At 38.9% G+C, this 21817-nt stretch overlaps 1 protein-coding gene across 6 annotated transcripts in view; it reads left to right on the top strand.

Annotated features, from left to right (window-relative positions):
• Positions 1–21817, top strand: part of RAPH1 (Ras association (RalGDS/AF-6) and pleckstrin homology domains 1) — a 103064-nt gene that overhangs the window by 73806 nt on the left and 7441 nt on the right. For 4 of the 6 annotated variants that reach the window (XM_061381793.1, XM_061381802.1, XM_061381797.1 and 1 more), the window contains 7 exons: positions 3263–3384; positions 4614–4679; positions 6202–6345; positions 7184–7294; positions 14487–14585; positions 15861–15981; positions 19079–19221. In XM_061381793.1, the coding sequence (XP_061237777.1) occupies positions 3263–3384; positions 4614–4679; positions 6202–6345; positions 7184–7294; positions 14487–14585; positions 15861–15981; positions 19079–19221 (806 nt within the window). Of the gene's footprint in view, positions 1–3262; positions 3385–4613; positions 4680–6201; positions 6346–7183; positions 7295–14486; positions 14586–15860; positions 15982–19078; positions 19222–20529; positions 20606–21153; positions 21812–21817 lie in introns of those variants that run through there. The other 2 variants (XM_061381815.1, XM_061381816.1) reach the window with 2 other exon arrangements.

Raw genomic sequence — 21817 nt, 5'->3', positions numbered from 1 at the left:
GTGTTTTCTAACTTTGAAAATTCCTAATTTTTTTAATACCATCTTTGACTTTAAAAAAAATGAATTTATTTTAATTAGAGGCTAATTACAATATTATAGTGGTTTTTGCTGTTGCCATGAATCAGCCATGGATGTACATGTGTTCCCCATCATGAACACCCCCTTCCACCTCACTCCCCATCCCATCCCTCAGCGTCATCCCAATGCACCAGCCCTGAGCACCCTGTCTCATGCATCAAACTTGGACTGGTGATCTATTTCACTTATGATAATATACATGTTTCAATGCTATTCTTTCCAATCATCCCACCCTCACCTTCTCCCACAGAGTCCGAAAGTCTGTTCTTTACATCTGTGTCTCTTTTGCTGTCTTGCATATAGGGTCATCGTTATCATCTTTCTAAATTCCATATATATGTGTTAATATACTGTATTGGTATTTTTCTTTCTGACTTACTTTACTCTGTATAATAGGCTCCAGTTTCATCCACCTCATTAGAACTGATTCAGATGCGTTCTTTTTAATAGCTGAGTAATATTCCATTGGGTCAGTGTACCACAGCTTTCTTATCCATTCGTCTGCTGATGGACATCTAGGTTGCTTCCATGTCCTGGCTATTGTAAACAGTGTTGTGATGAACAGTGGGGTACATGTGTCTCTTTCAGCTCGGGTTTCCTCAGTGTGTTTGCCCAGCAGTTGGATTGCTGGGTCGTATGGCAGTTCTATTTCCAGTTTTTTAAGGAATCTGCTCACTGTTCTCCATAGTGGCTGTACTAGTTTGCATTCCCACCAACAGTGTAAGAGGGTTCCCTTTTCTCCACACCCTCTCCAGCATTTATTGTTTATAGACTTTTTGATAGCAGCCTTTCTGACTGGTGTGAGATGGTACCTCACTGTGGTTTTGATTTGCATTTCTCTGATAATGGGTGATGTTGAGCATCTTTTCATGTGTTTGTTAGCCATCAGTATGTCTTCTTTGGAGAAATGTCTATTTAGTTCTTTGGCCCATTTTTTAATTGGGTCGTTTATTTTTCTGAAATTGAGTTACGGGTGCTGCTTGTATATTTTTGAGATTAATTATTTGTCAGTTGTTTCATTTGCTATTATTTTCTCCCATTCTGAAGGCTGTCTTTTCACTTTGCTTATAGTTTCCTTCGTTGTGCAAAAGCTTTTAAGTTTAATTAGGTCCCATTTGTTTATTTTTGCTTTTATTTCCAGTATTCTGAGAGGTGGGTCATAGAGGATCCTGCTGTGATTTATGTCAGAGTGTTTTGTCTATGTTCTCCTCTAGCAGTTTTATAGTTTCTGGTCTTACATTTAGATCTTTAATCCATTTTGAGTTTATTTTTGTGTATGGTGTTAGAAAGTGTTCTAGTTTCATTCTTTTACATGTGGTTGACCAGTTTTCCCAGCACTTCTTGTTAAAGAGATTGTCTTTTCTCCATTTATATTCTTGCCTCCTTTGTCAAAGATAAGGTGTCCATAGGTGTGTAGATTTATCTCTGGGCTTTCTATTTTGTTCCATTGATCTATATTTCTGTCTTTGTGCCAGTATCATACTGTCTTGATGACTGTAGCTTTGTAGTATAGTCTGAAGTCAGGCAGGTTGATTCCTCCAGTTCCATTCTTTTTTCTCAAGATTGCTTTGGCTATTCGAGGTTTCTTGTATTTCCATACAAATCCATCTTTGACTCTTAAAAACCTTTTAAAGGTTTCTTTTTGTAATATTATGTGATTATAGAAACCTCACAATAATTATTTTATTAGGCTATATTCAATCAATAGTCAATTTCAACTTGCCATTTTGTTTATAAAATATATTTGCATTGCTTTTACTGTCTGTTATATCTTTAAATATTTTATAGCAGTTTCCAGAGCAATAAAAATTTAATAATTAACCTTTTTCTCTTAGAATGCACAAACACAAACCCCAAAACCAAACCATCAGTTAGAAGTTTATTAATAGGTATAGGCAGATATTCTAATAATACTTATTATAACTATTCTTGAAGAATTAAAAAGGTTCAAGTTCACAGATGTGGCATCACCATACCCAGAAAGTTTTTGGCTGCTAGTTTTTAGAATATTTCCATGACTGTAGGTTTAAGGTTCATAACCATGACTTAATCATATGTGGCACAGTGATACAAATAGAATATGTAGTTTTTTAGTACTTGTTGAATGAATAAAAGAAAACTAAGAGCCCAAAATAAGATGGTAAAATAAGCTATGACAAATGTAAATCATTCATTTAAACAAGAGATTATTAGAAAGGATGAATAAACAAAATGCAGTTGTTCACTATCTACAAAAGACCTTTTTCCTAAAGACACAGAAAGCTTGAAAGTAAAAGGAATGTGGAAAGACACTAACCAAAAGAAAGATAATGTTAACTATGTTAATATCAGACAAAATAGACTTTAAGCAAAATACATTACTAGAGATAAGGAGAACCATATGTCTTCATCAGGAAGATAAAATCATTCTAAATTTTATCTAATAATGGCATTAAATTACATAAAGCAAAAGTTGGTGGAACTACCAGGAGAAATGCACAAGTCTGCCTTCATAGTAGAAAGTTTCACCTAAGAATCTTTGCAATAATCAACATAATCAAGCAGACAAAAATGAATATAGATATATTTAGAGCACTAATAACAGGAAAATACACATTCTATACAGGCAGAAGTGTAATGTTTCCGAAAATTGATTCCAGTATGAGGTCATAAGCAGCTCTCTAGAAATTTCAAAACAAAAATCAGTATCTCTAGAATATGTTCTTTGAACATATGTTCAGGATATAGGGCATGTTCTTTGATTCCTAATTTGGAAATTAGAAAATATATCCATGTTTAAAATTAAACAATTTATAGATCAAAGGAGAAATCATCTTGGAAATTTTTTGAATGACAAGGAACAAATAGTGTTGGAAGCACTTAGTACTAGAATTTATGAAATGCGACTAACAGATTGTGTTTAAGGGCGGGATGGTAAAAGGCTGAAGGCTGAAGAAGAGCTTGAAGTCAGACAGTCTAGATTCTAGTCCTGATCCTTCCTTGTAGCAGCTGTGTGACCTTGCTAAAGTCACTTTACACCATGAGGGCACATTTCCTTATTTGAAAATACAGGAAATACCAGATAGTCTATAAGGGTGTCAGTTTAGATTCTATGATTTTGCTGTCAAATACTTCGCAAGGTTTCTTGTCTTTTATGCAATTCTGACAAATACTAACAAAATACTGGTGTTTTATTTTGGGACAGAGAGAATCTTTGAAGATCATGAAAACTTGGTTGAAAATCTTCTTAATTGGACAAGAGATAGCCAAAACAAGCTTATATTTATGGAGCGTATAGAAAAATATGCACTTTTCAAAAATCCACAGGTGAGGCTATGGCTTGCAGAGGTCAGGATTCTTAAATGTTCATATTATATAATTTTCTGAGTGCTAAGTTAATAGAGTTAAAAGACTTGACAGCCACCCAGTTGGAGCTTTGTGGCTGCAAAACCCCATGGGAGCATTCACTAGTGCCAAGGTGGCAAATCTGCTGGGCCCCAGGTGTTGGGCTTCGAAGAAGCTACCAGTTCCACAGAGCCAGATGGGGTGAGCCCTAGGAAAAGCAGGATTACCTCCAGGGGGTTAGCAGATTTCTGTTCTAATTCAGAGCCGTTTTGGACCCTGCTCTTTATTCAGTGAGTTCCTCATCCATCAAAGAAAAGTACTTATATATTTAAGTTTCCCTACTTTCATCATTTGTTCATTTAACACTTTGATTTGTTTTCTGAATTATTTTTTTGAAAATCCCAGTAACCTTGATTATAAACAGTCCCACGTTCTATTATATGTTACCTTGATCTGTTTGGTATCTTTGCTTGTCCCAAAATGTTTATGTTAATTCTTCCTAATACCCAAATATTTTATAAATATCAATAAGTGAAAGAAAACAATACCACTATAAAAAATAGTTGTGAGGAAAAACAGTGGCTGCTTTGAAGTTATTGAATAGTTTCCTTCAGACTACGTGATCATGACACATCTTTACTGGATATTTTTAGTGAAGAATACACATTTAGGAATACCAACAATTTTTTATGGATGATTGTGAATGAAAGTTTCTTAAGGATAATAATTAGAATTCAGATTTTAGTTGAGTAAATGAGATCATGGTAGCCTCAGGGAATTTGGGATTTCTTCTTTAAAAGCCAGAACATAGATTAAATTTACTACATCTGAATCAGTTAAGCTCAGCATATTTTAAGCAAATTTGCCCCACTTGTTGTACTTACTAATTCATAAACCTTTAAGGTCCTGTCAGTGTAGCTTTCATTAAATATACGAAAACACATTGCTAGCTGTGGCATGGAATACCTCCGCAGGATTTGGGGGAGGGCGGTTTATGGAATAATTCAAAATAAATGGATAAGGTAAGGAGGAGGCCAGTATTAAGCATTTCTGTGAAGATGCCAGGAACAGGTTTCAAAGGAATGTTCCCCCTCACTCTGCATAGGCAGAAATAGACTCAGAGTTGCTGTGTCTCTAGAAGAAATCATCTGTGTACCTGTGCCAGGAGAATAGTAGAGTGTCCTTTAACATTCATCTACTCGTTTTTCTAGAATTACCTTCTGGGGAAAAAGGAAACAGCTGAGATGGCAGATAGAAACAAAGAAGTGCTGTTGGAGGTATGAGTCTTCCTCCCCAACCCCTTTCCTTGTACATTATAATATTAAAATATTAAGCACCTTTTTTGAAGCCCAGAATGTCAGTGCTCTGTATTGATAATTACAGTTGTAACTGGAGAAGCCTGTTTTCTTCCATAGCCTGATGGGGAGAGTTCAGCTTTGTGAATGTTAGAACACTGAAGAACCTTATAAAAGCTATTATTTTGCCAAGCAGTATACTAGTGGGTTGAAAGGACTTAGGAGCTTTTAGAAGGTAACAAGTGAGAGAAAAGGCTGGGTTAGTGAAGGGTGTGATTGTGCTTTTTTATCTGCTTACCCAGAGAGGAATTTGTATATAGTTAGTTATTTACCAAATAATTCAAACCTTAGTCTGAAATAACTAATTTTAAAAATCATAATGATGATTTTTTTAAAAATATACATTCCTTATTTTGAAGATTAATGAAACAAATTCAAATATAATTGAATTTTTGCCCTTTGCTGATTTTAGAGAACTAAGGTCAAAGATGTTAGCGTGTTTGAAAATCTGAAAAAATTCATATTTAGCAACAAGACTATTAGGGGGATGAAGATCAGCACTCAGCTTTTCATAGGGAGGCTAGTTATAATTAAGAAAAATTCTCTTCATAATTCCTAATTTTTCTGTGTTTTGGGGGAAGAAATTAATTCATGTTCATGTGTTCAAATTTAGTGAGGATTTCTACTTTCCCTTTACTAAATACATGATTGATTTTTTAAATTCTTATCTAAATACAGACATTAGAATACAAAATTTTTAGTTTGTTTACATTCCTTTCAATTTAGTATTAAATAAACAATAAATGCTTGCCTTGTTTTAGATCATATGCACTGATTGTTTTTAAATTGTGAAAGTGCAATCATTTGTTTAGCATGTTGCCTTCTTTTAAAATATATTCCTTTTTAGCATGCAGCTAATATAAATTTGGGCTTCTCTTGTAGCTCAGACAGTAAAGAATCTGCTTGCAATGTAGGAGACCTGAGTTTGATCCCTGGGTTGGAAAGATCCCCTGGGGAAGGAAATGGCTAGCCACTCCAGTATTCTTATCTGGAGAATCCCATGGACAGAGAAGCGTGGTAGACTACAGTCCATGGGGGTCCCAGAGTCATATACAACTGAGGCACTAACACAGTTAGTGGCTAATCTAAATGTTAATTTGGAGACAAATAAAGTCTAATGCTCATGTTAGCTCTGATGCTTTCATTACATTTACTGTAACTATGTTTTTACAAATGCATTTAAATGCTGTTATGTGCAGCTCAGCTGATATTTCAACTTAGTTTCGTCAAAACAGTTTTAGGGAAAAGTTCACAGGGATTGCCATAGTTGTTCCAAAGTAAAGCCATGTAATGTTTGGAAAGTTCTAATTGAGGTAAAATTAGCGGTGTGGTTTTTATACAAAGGTATTTTAGTTTAATCACAGTGTCATGCATTTCACAGGGGTAGACACAACTTTGGTTTGAGAATCCAAGGATTATGTCTTTCCCAATCATCTTATTTTAGGAGTGTTTTTGTGGAAGTTCTGTAACTGTACCAGAAATTGAGGGAGTCCTTTGGTTGAAAGATGATGGCAAGAAGTCCTGGAAAAAACGTTATTTCCTCTTGCGAGCATCTGGTATCTACTATGTCCCTAAAGGAAAAGCAAAGGTGCGTCCCTTCTGCTGACTTTAAGCTTCCTCATTATGCTGATTGATTTTAATCTGTAGTTAGCAGACTGACACGGTGATCCAGGCTGTGATTTGTTTCCACTCGTGAGCATTGCTTTGTTTATTGATCTATTATAAGGAAGAGGAAACCTGAAAATGTTCACTTTCTGCTCATTCATTGGGCCCATCTCGATTCTCCTGGTGAATTTGAAACCATGCTTTTATTATTTTTAAACCTTCTGCCAGAGTCGTTTTTGTTTTTTATTGTTTGGGGGAAAATAGCTTTCCGGGCTTGTAGGCATTTCAGCTTTGCTTAGGTAATGTACTTCTGCTGCGGGCCCTGGTGGTAGCTGTCATTTCTGTGCTTACGGGGCCAGCTCTGTTGAAGCTCTCTACAGGATCATCTCGTCAGGTCTTTACCACCATCTCGAGAGGTAACTGTTGTCTCCCCTTTTTAACTGGCGAGGAAACACTGACTTGAGAATTGTGCTTGAGACATGCACGGCAGGCACTGAACTGCCTGGTATCTCTTGTTCTTTCCAGAGAGCTCTATTATAATACTATATTGTATTTAATATACTATACTGTATTTAAAGTCTCTTTAAAATACCACCCTTTCCAAGTAAGGACAAGATGGTAAGTGAAATGGACTGTCTTTCTTGTTGTGTGGTAGTTTTAAGGAAGAAACTTCTATAGAGAATCTCACTGTTTTGTCTTCTACAGAATAGCAATAATTTCTACTTGGTAAAGCTTGATTCTCAGGTAAAAGCTGTTACCAGTGATATTTGCTTGTTTACGTGTTATTGTTAATTCAGTCTTTTGGGGGGTTTTCTTCTCAGGTCTCTCGGGACCTGGTCTGCTTTCTTCAGCTGGATCATGTAAACGTCTACTATGGACAGGACTATCGGAACAAGTACAAAGCTCCTACAGACTATTGTCTGGTGCTCAAGGTAAACATGTATCTCTTTTTAGGAATTTTAATTGATATTAGATGTAGAGAAGGTTATTGGACATCTTAGAATAGTTTGGGTCTCCATTGAGTATACTATTTTTGCTTTATTCTATGGTGTGTAGGTTTTTTAAAGGAATGGTTAAGGGACTTCCTTAGCAGTTCAGTGGTTAGGACTTGGCACTTTCATTGCTGGGCCCGGGTTCAGTCCCTAATCGGGATTAAGATCCCACGAGCCAGGAGGCAAAGCCAATAAAGTAAATGAAGAGAGAGAGGAAGGAAGGGAGGGAGATGGGGAGGAAGGAAGGAAGCTGTGCTGTTCCGTAGCTGACCCTGGTTAGAGCGATGATACTGGGAAATGGGTACTGAATTATAAACTGTGAGTCATAACGTATAAAATGGATTAGATGATAAATTTGAGACTTTCATTTAATAGCAGCCTTATTTTAGGAAAACTTAGATCAGAGCCACATATGGGGTGAAGTGAGGAAGGAACATAGATATTTGTGCTTTTTAGTTCTTCTCCTATACTAACTCAGAGAAACCATCAGAGGACACTGTGCCTGAGAGTTCAAAGTAGACTGCCTCTCATCCAGTCCAGAAATAATTCTTGTCTCCCTTTTCTCCTGAACTGTGGCCCTGGTAGCCCATGCGTGTATTGTGACCTGTTTTTAGTGATTTTTTTTCCCCTTTATCCAAACTTTTGAGTTTCTCACACTTACCATATCTGAACTTTTGAGAGCTTACATTTTTACTGAATTTTATTGATAAGTTGCAACATTAGGAAAAGGTAGCATTAAAAAGTTCAATAGAGTTATGGGGATGATTAAGTTTTTTCTCATTGGCTCCATCAGAGATCCCCTTGGTAACTACTTAGGTCTACTTGTTTATATCATCTTTGCTTTTGTCTAAGAATTGTCACTTGGGTTTGAGAAGGTGGTTGTTTGGCGTTTGGGGGTAGAGTTTTGATTGCTTTGATAAAATTAGGTGTATTATAATGGTAACCCTTTATTAAGTGATCATTTTTGGAGAAAACTATTTCATTTAGTTACAGTAGCAAATAATTTTTTTTAAGTTAATATAAAGTAGCTTAATCCAGCAGTTTTCAAAATGAGGTTCAGGGTCACCTGGAGTCCCTGAGAACTTTGTCAAGGGACCCATGATATCAAAGTTATTCTTCTAATAATGCTAAGATGTTACTTGCCTTTTATACTCTCATTCTCACATAGGTGTATAATGGAGTTTTCTAAGAGGTTACATGACATGTGATGATATCTTTGCTGCTCTGGGTAGTGGAATGTATATTGGTTACATATTCTTACATTTAACTTTTTCTCAGCTTTAATTTCTTACAAGGTAAATATAAATAAAAGTTACTTGGGGGTCTCATAACACGGAGGCAGTAAGTGGCTCAGAGTTGTCAGTGAGAACCCAAGTTCTTTCCATCTTTCCCTGTTCCATCTTCTGCATATCGGCTTATTCTCAGACCAACTCACCTCAGTCACAAATGGCCACTGCCTCATATATAGACCCAGCAAAATCCAGCAGAGGAAGAGGGACTATTTTTCCCTCCATTTGTCTTTTTTTTTTTTTTTTTTAAGAGGAAAGAAGTATTTCCCAGGATCTCCTCCAACAGCCCTCTCCTGGAGAAACATGCCCTCCTACATTAATCACTGGCAAGGAACAAAGCCACCATTTTTGGTTTACATTAGTCAGAATTCACTCTCTGAGATGAATCCAGGCACATTGGGGCTCAGTCAGAAAAGAGGTAGGGAGGAGGAGAAAGCCTTGGGGAAGGCAGCCAGCTGTGTCTGTTAGGGCACTAGTAGTAAGCAGGACCATTGACTAGTATTTTAAGCCTTTTTGCAGCTCACAGAATTCTTAGGTTAAGAACATTTTTGTTCCAAGGGTTTATTGGTTTGTTTTTATAATAATGATTTGTATGCTTCATATTTGCTTCTAGTAAAGAATGTGTGTGTGTGTGTCGCTCAGTCATGTCTGACTCTTTGCAGCCCCCGTGGCCTGTAGCCCACCAGGCCCCTCTGCCCATGGGATTCTCCAGGCAAGAATACTGGAGTGGGTAACCAATCCCATTTTCACTAGTTGACTGAAGGTCGCTCAGACATGTCCGACTGTTTGCGACCCCGTGGACTACACAGTTCATGGAATTCTCCAGGCCAGAGTACTTGGAGTGGGTAGCCTTTCCCTTCTTTAGCGGCTCTTCCCAACCCAGGGATCGAAACCAGGTCTCCTGCATTGCAGACAGATTCTTTACCATCTGAGCCACCAGGGAAACTCCTCTAGAAAAATAGGTTAAACTAGTCTCCATACTTATATTATCTCTCTGTCTAGGAATATTTAATGTATTGAACTAAAAAAACAACATACCACTGGATATAGATAATAGTAAAGATAATGACCACCATTTTCTAAAGAACCAGGGTGGAAGGTACTGCCCTGGAACACTGTATGCATCCATCTCACAAGTCTGATCTAGAGTCCCCATTTTCCACATATGGAAACCACTTTAAGGGATCAGCTTGCCTGAGACCACTCAACTATCGGGCTTCTCTTGTGGCTCAGCTGGTAAAGAATCTGCCTGCAGTGCAGGGAGACCTGGGTTCGATCTCTGGATTGGGAAGATCCCCTGGAGAAGGGAAAGGCTACCCACTCCAAGTATTCTGGCCTGGAGAATTCCAGGGACCGTGTAGTCCATAGGGTCGCAAAGAGTCAGACATGACTGAGCACCTTTCACTTTTCACTATTAGTATTTAAGACATGTCTTTTTTCCTTATAAACTTGCACTAGCTTTTGCCTATGTAAGTATTTTTATTCTTGAACATATGAGTTCTGAAAACCAAAAAACACTGCCACACAGGGTCGATACAAATGCAAATGTAAATATTTATAACTGCCTGAACCCCTTCATCGGCTCTGGGCTATAATGACTGAGTCTGAATCCTTCCAGTGAAGTGCAGGAGACAGGAAGTAGGTACACACTTGTAGGAAGTCATAAAACACAGTATTTGGTAGTTTTTTTAAAGATAATAATGAAAATAATAATGATGGGAAGAGATGACTCATGAAATTTGACAGTATAGAAATAAACAGGATATATGTTGATATATTATCTGAAAGACGTACACACTTGGGAGACATGTATATGCATGTATATTTAAGTTCTTAAAGGAAACCCGAGTTATAAAAATACATATACCACAATAATTGTTGGAATAGAGTCATCTTAGCTAGGACTAAATTTTCATCCCCTGAGAAGTGAGACCAAGTAATTTAATATGTTAGGTGGGAAGGAAAAAAATGGTCAGAATTTAGGGACAGAATATGAGGATGAACTTCTCAAACATTATTATTAATAAAAAGATGTTATAATGATAATCCTGGAAGTAATAAGGTGGAGTTTATAGTCTTATTTTTTAGTTTCTAGCATGTTAGTTGAGAGAATTGATTTTCAGGTCTATGTGTATTTCCAGAGAAATAAATGGATTGTGTATAGTCAATATTTTCTTTTGGCACTTGGACCAAGATTTTAGAGCATCGCTTTTTAGTTACAGAATTTTAGGAATTGTCTGTCTCATTCTAATATCTGGCATACATAGAGAAAAATAATCTGGTAGCATGATAGTAATCCAATATTTCTTAATTCTATTCTTAAATGTTTTTATTTACTTATCAATTTTTTTGCCTTTTGTCAGAGAATGCAAACTTTCCAAATCAACATCATTTAAAAAATCAAATGATAACCTTTCTTTTCTAATAGCTGTTCATTTTGGTGGGGGGGGGTGGGGGGTGGAGCAATTTCATTATATACAGTCTTAACTCAGAGTTGCTGTGAGTTCAGTTCCAGACCACTGTAATAAAGTGAATATTGCAATAAAGCAAATTATATGAATTATGTGGTTTCCCAGTGAATATATTTAAAGTGTGCAATAGCATTATGTCTGTAAAAAAAGAAAACACAATGTACGTACCTTAATTTTAAAATACTTTATTGCTAAAAATGCTAACCATCATCTGAGCCTTCAGCCCGTTGTCATAGTAACAGCAAAGATCACTGATTGCAGATCACAATAACAAATATAGTAATAATGTAGAAGTTTGGAATTTTGCAAGAATTACCCAAATGTGACACCAAGGCATGAAGTGAGGAAATGCTGTTGGAAAAATGACACCAGTAGACCTGCTCCAGGCAGGGTTGTCACAGACTTTCAATTTGTTTCTTAAAAAAACAGTAACTACAAAGTGTACCAAGGGAAAGTACAGTAAAACGAGGTATGCCTGTATTCTGTTTGGAGTCTTTAAGAAACCTAAATGTCGAGCTTCCAGTTTTTAGCAAAGAATGTCTCCTCCATACTCACTCTTAGCTCTTGTGTAATTTTTAAAGTGGTGGAATAATAGTGTAGGGTAAAAAGGAGTAAGGCAGCAAATTTAGACAATTTCACCCCTAATAAGTGAAGTTGCTCAGTCGTGTCCGACTCTTTTTCGACCCCATGGACTGTAGCCCATCAGGTTCCTTGATCCATGGGATTTCCCAGGCAAGTGGATTGCCATTTCCTTCTCTGGGGGATCTTCCCAACCTAGGGATTGAACCTGGGTCTCCCTCATTGCAGGCAGACACTTTACTGTCTGAGCTACCAGGGAAGCTATCATAAATAAAGCATAATAAAGCAGTAGTGTGACATTAATAGTCTAGGCCCTGGCATGAGATGGCATGGTTTCAACAACTGATTCCTTCGCTTGTGAGCAGCTTTGAATGCTGTCTTAACCCTTTTGTCCCTCAGTTTCTTCTCATATAGTGGAAATAATAATATGTAACTCTTGGGGTGTTCATGAGGGTGGGATGAGCTAATATATGTGAACTACTCAGCCTAATGCCTGGTATATACTAAGTGCTCGATAAATGGCACTTTAAATACAGTAACAACATCCTAGAGGAACAGGTTACCTCCTAAGGCACGGGTGCAGAGCCTGGATGACCAAAATGAAGGCTGTAGAAGGAATGTCTTTATTTCGTGGGCATTTGAAAAATAATTCTTGAGGCCCTAAAATGAAGTTATCTGCAGATACTCAGTCATATCATAGTTCTCTTCAGGGCAGTATTTGGATTCTCAGGTTAGAGAATAGAATAGAGAATCATCTCTCTGGTTTTCTGTATTGTATTAATAAAAAGCACTCCCTTGTACAGAATGATGAGAACACAAACATACACTCAAGCAAGCCTCTGCTACAGTTGAGCACCCTCGAGTGTTAACTGCCTTCTGGGAAATAGAAGGAATCAGGGGAGGATGGTTTGTAAATCACCGTAAAGAGAGGGCGTGGCGATAAAGGCTCAGCCATCCTGCAGCCCTGGGTTCAGATATCTGAACCTGGCCCTGTAGGCGAGGCCTCAGGGAAGCAGGAGATGAAGAACAGCTCTTTAAGCCCTAGTTGGCAACACTAAAGAAAACACTTTCAGTCAGCTTATTTTATCTTCTTCATGAACTGTGGACCTTTCTATGTTATGCACGCTGTAGCCCAACACCTACTTCAAGCAGCTGGCAGGTAGTTCTTGCCCGTTAAATCTTGCTTGAATGAGTGAATGAAATAAAATTCCCCATCCTTCTTTTACAGAAAAATACATACACCTCTACCTGTCCTTTGCTCTTGCAAGATTCCTATGTTGGTTTATTATGACTTACACGGATCTTGTCTTCCCAGGTAGCACTAGTGGTAAAGAATCCACCTGCCAGTGCAGGAGATGCAAATGACTCAAGTTCGATTTCCTGGAATAGGAGATGGCAACCCACTCTAGTATTCTTGAAAATACTAGGGCACAGTATTTTCCATGGGCACAGGAGCCTGGCAGGGCTACAGTGCATGGGACCGCAAAGAGACACAACTGAGCGACTGAGCATACAATAAGGGCAAGGGACTAGATTCCAAGAGAAGGCTGTGGAGCCTGTACTATCAGGGGGAAAGCTGTTAAGTATTGTTTTGCTAACCTGTTACTGTTGACGGCTTAATTGTTTAAAATTCCGACTGCAGCCTTCAATAACTAAATTGGCTTTGATATTAAATGTTTTCTCATTGGGGATGAGCTCTATAAAGCAATGAATAGAATGGAATAAATGGATTTACAGTTCTCTCATCAACCAGAGGGATTGATTTTTAACACTGCAGATATACATAACTTATATTTGTGGCCAAATTTTCCTGCTGCATCAAAAACTTATAAAATTGCTTATTTTATTGCTCTCATGGGTTTTCACAACAAACATTTGGTTAGAGAATTTATACAGCCTCTTGTAATTGAACATAAATTTCAATATTTCTCCAGGTGAAATAAAATTTTTCCACTGAAAAGAGAGGTAGTAATTAACAGTCATTAAATCCAGAACCAAGTGTGATTTAGGGTTTTTCTTCCCAGGGAACTAGAGGTTGTGGCTTAGTGGAGTTAAAATACTTTGAGTCTATTCTTGCACTTGCATTTTGTAGCCAAGGTCAAGTCAGTCACCTCCCATCCAAGCCTCAACCAAAAAGTGCATGCTGCAGTAGAGGGGCCTGCAGAGCGATGCTCGGTCCACAGCAGGGAGCAGCACGGCCACAGGTGTGCGCTCACTGCCGTTCAGGTGCTGTGTCCTGTGCTTCAGCTCCGCCCAGGTGTGCGCTCACTGCCGTTCAGGTGCTGTGTCCTGTGCTTCAGCTCCGCCCAGGTGTGAGCTCACTGCCGTTCAGGTGCTGTGTCCTGTGCTTCAGCTCCGCCCAGGTGTTCCCCTCCAGAGAAGCACAGGAAGCTTTACCAAAGACTCTCATCTGGAGTTTCCTGATTCCATGATTTCAGTTCATTCATTCATTTACTTCCGTTATAGACTAAAAATTTCACTGACTTCATTAACCTTGGCAGACTTTGTTCCTTTGAAAGGTAGAAAGGGGTATTTTGGAGTTTTCCATGATGGGAAGGATTTTTTTTTTAACTTTCAACATCTTGGCCTAAAATTTAACACAAGTTGCCTCCTTGTTTCTTAGGACCATTTACTTAGGACCATTTTATTCAACCGTATGGATATTTAAGAGGTATAAATGATTTGGCCATTATTCCAGTGACCTGTAATTTGTCAGGATATGTTTAAGCTTTGATAGAATTTATCTCTTGTTTCTCCAGGGGACTTAGTTGGGTTTTGCCTTTAATCTTGCAGCATCCGCAGATCCAGAAGAAATCTCAGTACATCAAATACCTTTGCTGTGATGACATGAGGACCCTGCACCAGTGGGTCAATGGTATCCGCATCGCAAAAGTAGGTTTTCTTTTGGTTTGATAATGGAATGATGGGTATTTAATGATATGGTTTTGGTTGTCATGACAATTATTGTTTGTTTCATATTCATAATTTTGCCAGTGTCTCAGTCTCTCAGGCCTAAGTTTCATGTTTTAAGTGTGTTTTTTCTCGGTGATGGGGATAAAATTTTACCAGCTGGCATCCATGGTAAAAGCTTATGTAGCACCAAAGTGATTTATTTTGGCTTTGGAGAATGCACTATATGGTTGTTATATAGCAGAGTTTAGCCTGAACAAAAGAATTTTTTTTTTAATTCAACTGCCTTGGGGTTGGGGGGGAAATGAATATAGGTGGATTGTGGAACACTTTTCGGGCAATGAAAATATTTATACTCTGTACGATACTACAGTGGTAGATACATGTCTTTATATGCTTGTCCAGACCCATAGAATGTAAACACCAAGAATGAACCTAAGGAAGCCCCAGGTGTCCAAGTGGGCTAAATGATTATAACAAATGTACTACTCTAGTAGGTAATGTTCAGAGAAGGCAATGGTACCCCACTCCAGTACTCTTGCCTGGAAAGTCCCATGGATGGAGGAGCCTGGTGCGCTGCAGTCCATGGGGTCTCTAAGAGTCGGACACGACTGAGCGACTTCACTTTCACTTTTCACTTTCATGCATTGGAGAAGGAACTGGCAACCCACTCCAGTGTTCTTGCCTGGAGAATCCCAGGGACGGGGGAGCCTGGTAGGCTGCTGTCTCTGGGGTCGCACAGAGTCGGACACGACTGAAGCAACTTAGCAGCAGCAGCAGCAGTAGGTAATGTTAATAATGGGAGACGCTGTGAATGTACATGGGAAATCTACCCTCCTCTCAATTTTGCTGTGAACCTAAAAGTGCTCTAAAAAAAAGAAAGTCTTAAAAAATTTTAAGGACACCTTAAAGATGATATGTAGTCCTTGAAAGGATATTTATTCACTTTTAAGTAACTGAAAATTTATTATAGACATAAAATCAAAGTTGCTTTAAAAATAACTGAAAAAATATTTATGTTGATAATGAACCTAAACAGCATCAAGTATTAACTTCTTGCTGCCTTTCTAAAAATGAGGACAGATAAGAGTAGATTCCAATTTACTGCTATTCAAAGAATTTTTGAAGTATTATAGGGTATTAATTTTAATACAAACTGTGAGTCAGTAAACAGAAATGTGTCCCCTTTTCCTACCCTGTACACCCATATCATACCCAGTAAAGTTCAGATGTCCTCATTTAGTGCTTTCTGTTTAGTATGGGAAGCAGCTCTACATGAACTATCAGGAAGCTCTGAAGAGGACAGAATCGGCTTATGATTGGACTTCCTTATCCAGCTCCAGCATTAAATCAGGATCTAGTTCTTCCAGCATCCCAGGTAGGATGAAATGCCCAGGAACTCTACTACCAACAGGAAGGTGTCTGTATAGTGACTGATAGAGACCCGGTTATCTCAGAGTGATTTTTTTAAAACTAGGGCTATGCATAATTTCTAAATTTTAATCAGTAGGCACATATGCTATTATTATTTTTTTAATTTTTAGAGCAGATAAGATCATGGCCTAGTTCCCATAATGTTTTGAAATGGAAAACCAGTATATGAAGTGGTAAAGCCAAGAGTTTTGTTACGAAGTTTATTTAAAAATCATATTGCTGAAAGCAAGTGTTGATGCACAGCTGGGGTAGAAAGTTGCTTGGAGAAGAGTACTCAGAATCATCATGAAACTGCCCTCCAATCCCCACAGGTTTCCTGACATTTCAGTGGAGTGGAAACAACTAGAATTTGTTCAGTATCAACAGTTAAGGAAGCTGTTTAAGTCAAACTTTCTAAAGTTTTCAGAGGCAATCAGTGATACTAAAAAGGTGCTTATTTTCAGATTCCCACATCCTTTAAACAAGGATGCTATGATCACATCTTAAAATAAAGGCTTCTTTCCCTTTAAAAGTTTCATAAATGATATCTGTATCATCTAAAAGCATACTTTTTTGTTCTAATGGCCTACTTTATGAAATAATTAAATATTTATTTGATTTAGAAACTATATGACTAGATCTCATCCCTAAATAAGTAAACAGAAGCGCATTGTGAATGTGTGCACACATGGGCTAGTGTCCACACATACACTCTTTGGTCTGTCCACCTGGAGGGCTAGAAGCAGTGACAGCCCAGTAGCAGTGAGAATACCAAAAGCCTCGACCTTGGTTTCTCGATGCCATTTTCCAAAACAAAGGAGCCAGGGCTCTGGTGAGTGGCTGGTTCTAGGGCTGTGGCAGAGAATATATAAGATGAGCCTGGAGCATTGTGTGTTGAAATGCTCAAAAGAACACAGGGATGGGAGTCTATAAAAGGGACACAGGACTCAACCTACGAGAGCTCTCAGTAGCCAAAGCTGGAAAAATTCAAGCAATGAGATAACATAGGGCTCTACTCCAAATTATAAATAGCCAGCTGTCCATGGGGATATAAATAAATAATTGAATTAAATAAATGGAGAAGAGGAGACCAATATCCTGTACAGATTTCTAAGTGATTTATGCAGATATTCTGCCCTCAAGGAGGTAGAGCTTAACTCCCCCCTCGTTAATTGTGGGCTGTGCAAAGTGACTTGCTCCCCAAGAGCACAGAGTGGGGACACATAACCTCACAGTGAAGGAACCGGCCAGCACCTCGGCCGGCTGATCAGGGTAATCAGTCATATTGATAGCTTGTACCTTTGGTGCAGTGTGATGAGACTGGCATTTTCCCTCTCTTGGTCTTCCTCCCTAAATCCCATAACTTCAAAGAAAAAACATCAAACAAATCAAAATTGAGAGGCATGCTGCAGAAACCCTGACCAGTATTTCTCAAAACTTTCACGGTCATCAAAAACAAGGAAAGTCTGAGAAACTGTCATAGACATGACATGACAGCTATCTGTAATATGGTAACCTGGATGAGATCCTTGATCAGAAAATGGAAATTGTGGAAAAACTAGTGAAATCCAAATAAAGTTTGGAGTTTAGCTAATATCGAGTATTGGTTTCTTAGTCATGACACGTGGACTAGAATATTATAACATGTTAATGAGGTAAACTGGGTGCTAGGTATGTAGGAACTCTGTGCTAGCTTTCCAACTTTTCTGTAAATCTATAACTGTTCTAAAATAAAATGCTTCTTGAATTGGGAGGAAGAAACCTTTGTGGCAGTGGATTAGGAAAGGCAAAGTCAGAAGACTGTGTCAAAGCAGGGTTATAGAAAATGGAATAAGAGGAAGATTGAGAAAAAAGATGCATATTTTAAAAATTTATGCAGCACTTAATTTGGGTGCTTCCAAAGGTATTTTATGAAGTGATACAGTGCCTTTTCCCACTCCAGAGTCATCTGTCTGTATAATTAAGTATTAGGAAGACTTTTAAATGTAAATTGTAAAATCATATACATTGATGTGAAAAGAGCTCAAGAAGCTACATGTTCCAGCCTCTTGTCTTAAAGATTGCTGTCCTTTAATCTACTCTAGATTACTCTACTCAGATATTAAATTAAACTGTTAAGAAAATAGTTGGTTTTATCCTCTATTGCTTATATTTTTTACCCTGAAGATACTGTCTTAAATTTATCTAAAGGAGTTTGTGGCTATTATCTTTGCAGTATTTTGATTAATTTGGCTGGACTTATTTAATACTGCAGTCTAATCATATCCTCTTCTCACAGAGAAGCAGGACTAGCTTTAACATTTGATTCTCTGACCAGATGCCAGACATTGGACTAGGTGCTCCCATAAGGTTATCTCACCTGACTTGGTGTCCAGCGAAATTATCTTTTTAGTTCCTTCACTGTAGATGTCAGTCAGATTCCACTGTATCCTCAGCCATTCCCAGGGCCCTTGAAGATGTCTCCATGCCCTTGAGGAAGCCAGCCTGTGGCACAACTGCTTCATTGTGGTGCCAACACCCGAAACCCTAGGAAACACACTTCTCACTTGGCGGTCAAATTCTCAGTATTGTTCATTGCTGGGATAAAAGCAGTAATCATCATGTATAGATCTGAATTCATAAGTGAGAAGTCTCTGAGATGGCCTGGAGCCCGGGTTATGTAAAAAGATCAATTTTCAATGTAAAAAGATCTGTTCTCAAATGCAATGAAGATATGTTTTAAAAAAACCACTCTTCTATTCATGGTTCATTAATTTTCTTACTTGCTAGGAGTTCTTACAAGATAGGTTGTCAGGATACCAATAATGTTACATGAACCTTTTGTTGTAATTATCAGTTTCTCCTGATGAGCAGTTTAAAAAGAATCGAGATCTCCTATTTGCCCTAGGATGCGAGAGGTTTTCTAGTGGAAAACAAGGGCTGTGTCTGTGTGAAATGGGTCAGGTAAAAGTAACTTGCCGTTCTGCATCCTGTCTAATCTAGAGTGAAAGCTTTATACAAACGTACATATTTATACTGTCCCAATACTTATTTAATCTGACTTTTGAAAATGTTTCAAACAGAATCTCAGTCCAATCACTCCAATCAGTCTGACAGTGGAGTGTCTGACACCCAGCCGGCAGGACACGTCCGTTCCCAGAGCATGGTGAGCTCCATCTTCTCCGAGGCCTGGAAGCGAGGCACGCAGCTGGAAGAGTCCAGCAAGGTAATGTTCGGGTCAGGGCAGAGGGGACGTCTCTCTAGTGTTCTGAGGGGAGGAGGGGGAGCGTAGTGCTCTTTTATTCCTTCATTAGGAATCTTTCTTGGCCTTATCTCAGTATTCTTTCTTTGCTTCTCAGAAATGGATATTTATGAATTGGCTCTGATGATCTAAGATCTCAAAAAAAAAAAACCACCACCACCTAGCAGTTTTATCAGTGGCTCAGAATTTTAAGAAATGACAATCTCCCCGTTTCCTCTCTTAATTTGGATGGAGCAACAACACCCTCTAGTGGCGATACCTTGCTGTTGTTCCAGAGAAACTGCTAAGAGTTGCTTGTTACTTTATTGGCTATTAACTTATTCAGACTCCTTTTCTTTTATGCTTTTTGGCATTTCTTTGCACATTGGTGAATTTTTCTCAATTTACAGTTTATGTGGAAGACAAAATTCCCATTAATCCCCTTAAAATACCGGACCTCCAAGCCTTGCGTAGAAGGTTGTTCATTGACGCTGAAGGACAAGTGTAATTAGTGCAAGGCTGCTTAGAAACAGAGAGGTTCTCTGGCTCACCATATTACGCTGTCTCTGATGTCCTGTGGGCCATGGTGGCCCAGCTCTGCCACTCTCAGCGGCACAGGCGCACGCTGAGGCGAGGAGCCAGAAGCTTGCCCGGTCTGGCCATTCTGTTTTCATCCAAAAATCATTTTTGTTTTTGTTTTTCTTCTCTGAATCACTTACACAAGTACATTCAGTAAGAGTTAAATGGATATTTCCCCTCAATTTATTCCTTTATTTCCATATATGGTTGATTAACTGGATTTGGGGAGGGTGGAAGAGGCATAGGTAGCCCAGTGTGGGGGTGGAACACCTTCTCTTAGGAATAAATATTTGAGAATTGGGGCCAATAACCTAAATTCTCAAGACAATGAAGTTTAACCCCCTTACCAGAGGCTCAGACTTTTAAGGAATTTTTTTCCTTCCCATATTTAATCAATTTGAATGGAACAGCACTATCTGGTGCTGATATTCCATATATATTGTGGAGAAGCTGCGCTTACAAAATTCAGGTGCCTAAAGAAAAGTCCTTTACCTTACCGAACTTAATGGTGTCATCCACATGCATTTTAAATGGTGGAACTAGCCAACTGTTAGGAGAAAGGCCCAGGGAAGCAAAGGGTCCAAATGGTCTGTGATCAAGCAGCAGAGTACCTCATGGCACATAGCTTCAGAAAGACCATGAACTCTGCCGCACAGCAGTGGCACTGTGCTTGAGTCATGACCCCCTGTATGTTTCTTCTCCTTGTTACCACAGTCTCAGGTGCCAAATGAGAAGGCCACCACAGCTAAGTTCTCCACCCCTGCAGCAGCCAAGACAGGGTCAAGTTAAGGTCAGGGGCTGTTCTTTGGAAGCACATTAACCTGGGTGACTCCTGTAACCAGATCTTGCAAACTAATGCTTTTATGTTGATGTGCAGTTATTAAAGGAACATGGGAATGACCTGATGGGCACTAGAACTTAGCACTGTCATGAGCCTTCTAGACTACTAACCTAAGCATTCCCAGTGCTAATTAGATGTCATTCAGAATTGAAACAGATGGTTTATCTTGGATCCTCACAGTTTGTTCAAAGAGCCCAAAAGATATACCCAGAGTTACTAAGCCGAGAGTCCTTCCTCTGCTCTCAGAAGCACTTGAACCACATTCATGCATGAGCAGCTCTAGAAAATAAATGCCCGGGTGTGGCCCTTTGGGCCATGCCAGGAGGTGCTCAGATGGGCTGGTCAGTAGGTTGTTGGCAAACTCTAGCTCCTGTGTCTTGATACATTTCCTTTAGCCTTCCAAAGTTTCCTCTCATTTTCTTCTGGCTTTTTCTGTATGGTATTTTTATGATCTTTAGCTGTAATGTTTATGAAGCATTTCTTTATGTATTTTCCAGTAAAACAAATGTAAAGAATACCCCCCCTTTACCTGCATTGCTGGACTTCTGTGCATGTTGGATGCAAGTGTCTCACACGAACACGAGTGTGTGTGTCAAGCTCATTCATTGCTGTGTGACTGTGCACGCCTGCTGAACATTCTCATACTCATACCGCTCACTAGCATCAAAAAGCCATCCTCATTCTTCCGGAGGCCCTCCACCAGCTCTCCTAAACCCAGTTATGGCATCTGCTTGATGTGGATGCAGTCCTGGACTGAAAGGTGAACTCCAGTCATCTCATCTCCCTCTGCCACAGTCCAGGGGGCGGTCTGTGCTCCGAGGCCCTGGCGATGGCCCCGGGGCAGGGTGTGTGAAAACCAGAGGTCAGAAAGCAGAGGGCATCATCCAGACAGACTTGCCACAGGAAATTATCCCCAGGCAGTTAAGCAGTCTAGGCGTCTGAGAAGATTGGTAGGTAAACAGATTTTCTCCAGGCCCGTTACCCTGGGAGTTGGACTTTAGCCTTCCTGCTTTGTCCGTCTTTACCATCATCAGCTGCTGCTTCCTTTCCTGCATGTCTCTGATTCCTTGCTTTTTAGTTTAACAGTCAAATCTTAACCTCTGTAACTGTTTTGTTTGTTGTGTTTTCTCTCTCCCAACCTCCCTTTTATACTCCTTTTAG

The sequence above is a fragment of the Bos javanicus genome, chromosome 2, assembly GCF_032452875.1.
Source record: "Bos javanicus breed banteng chromosome 2, ARS-OSU_banteng_1.0, whole genome shotgun sequence".
Lineage (NCBI taxonomy): Eukaryota > Metazoa > Chordata > Mammalia > Artiodactyla > Bovidae > Bos > Bos javanicus.
The sequence above is the reverse complement of the archived record's forward strand: the minus strand, read 5'-3'. Positions and strand labels throughout refer to the sequence as shown.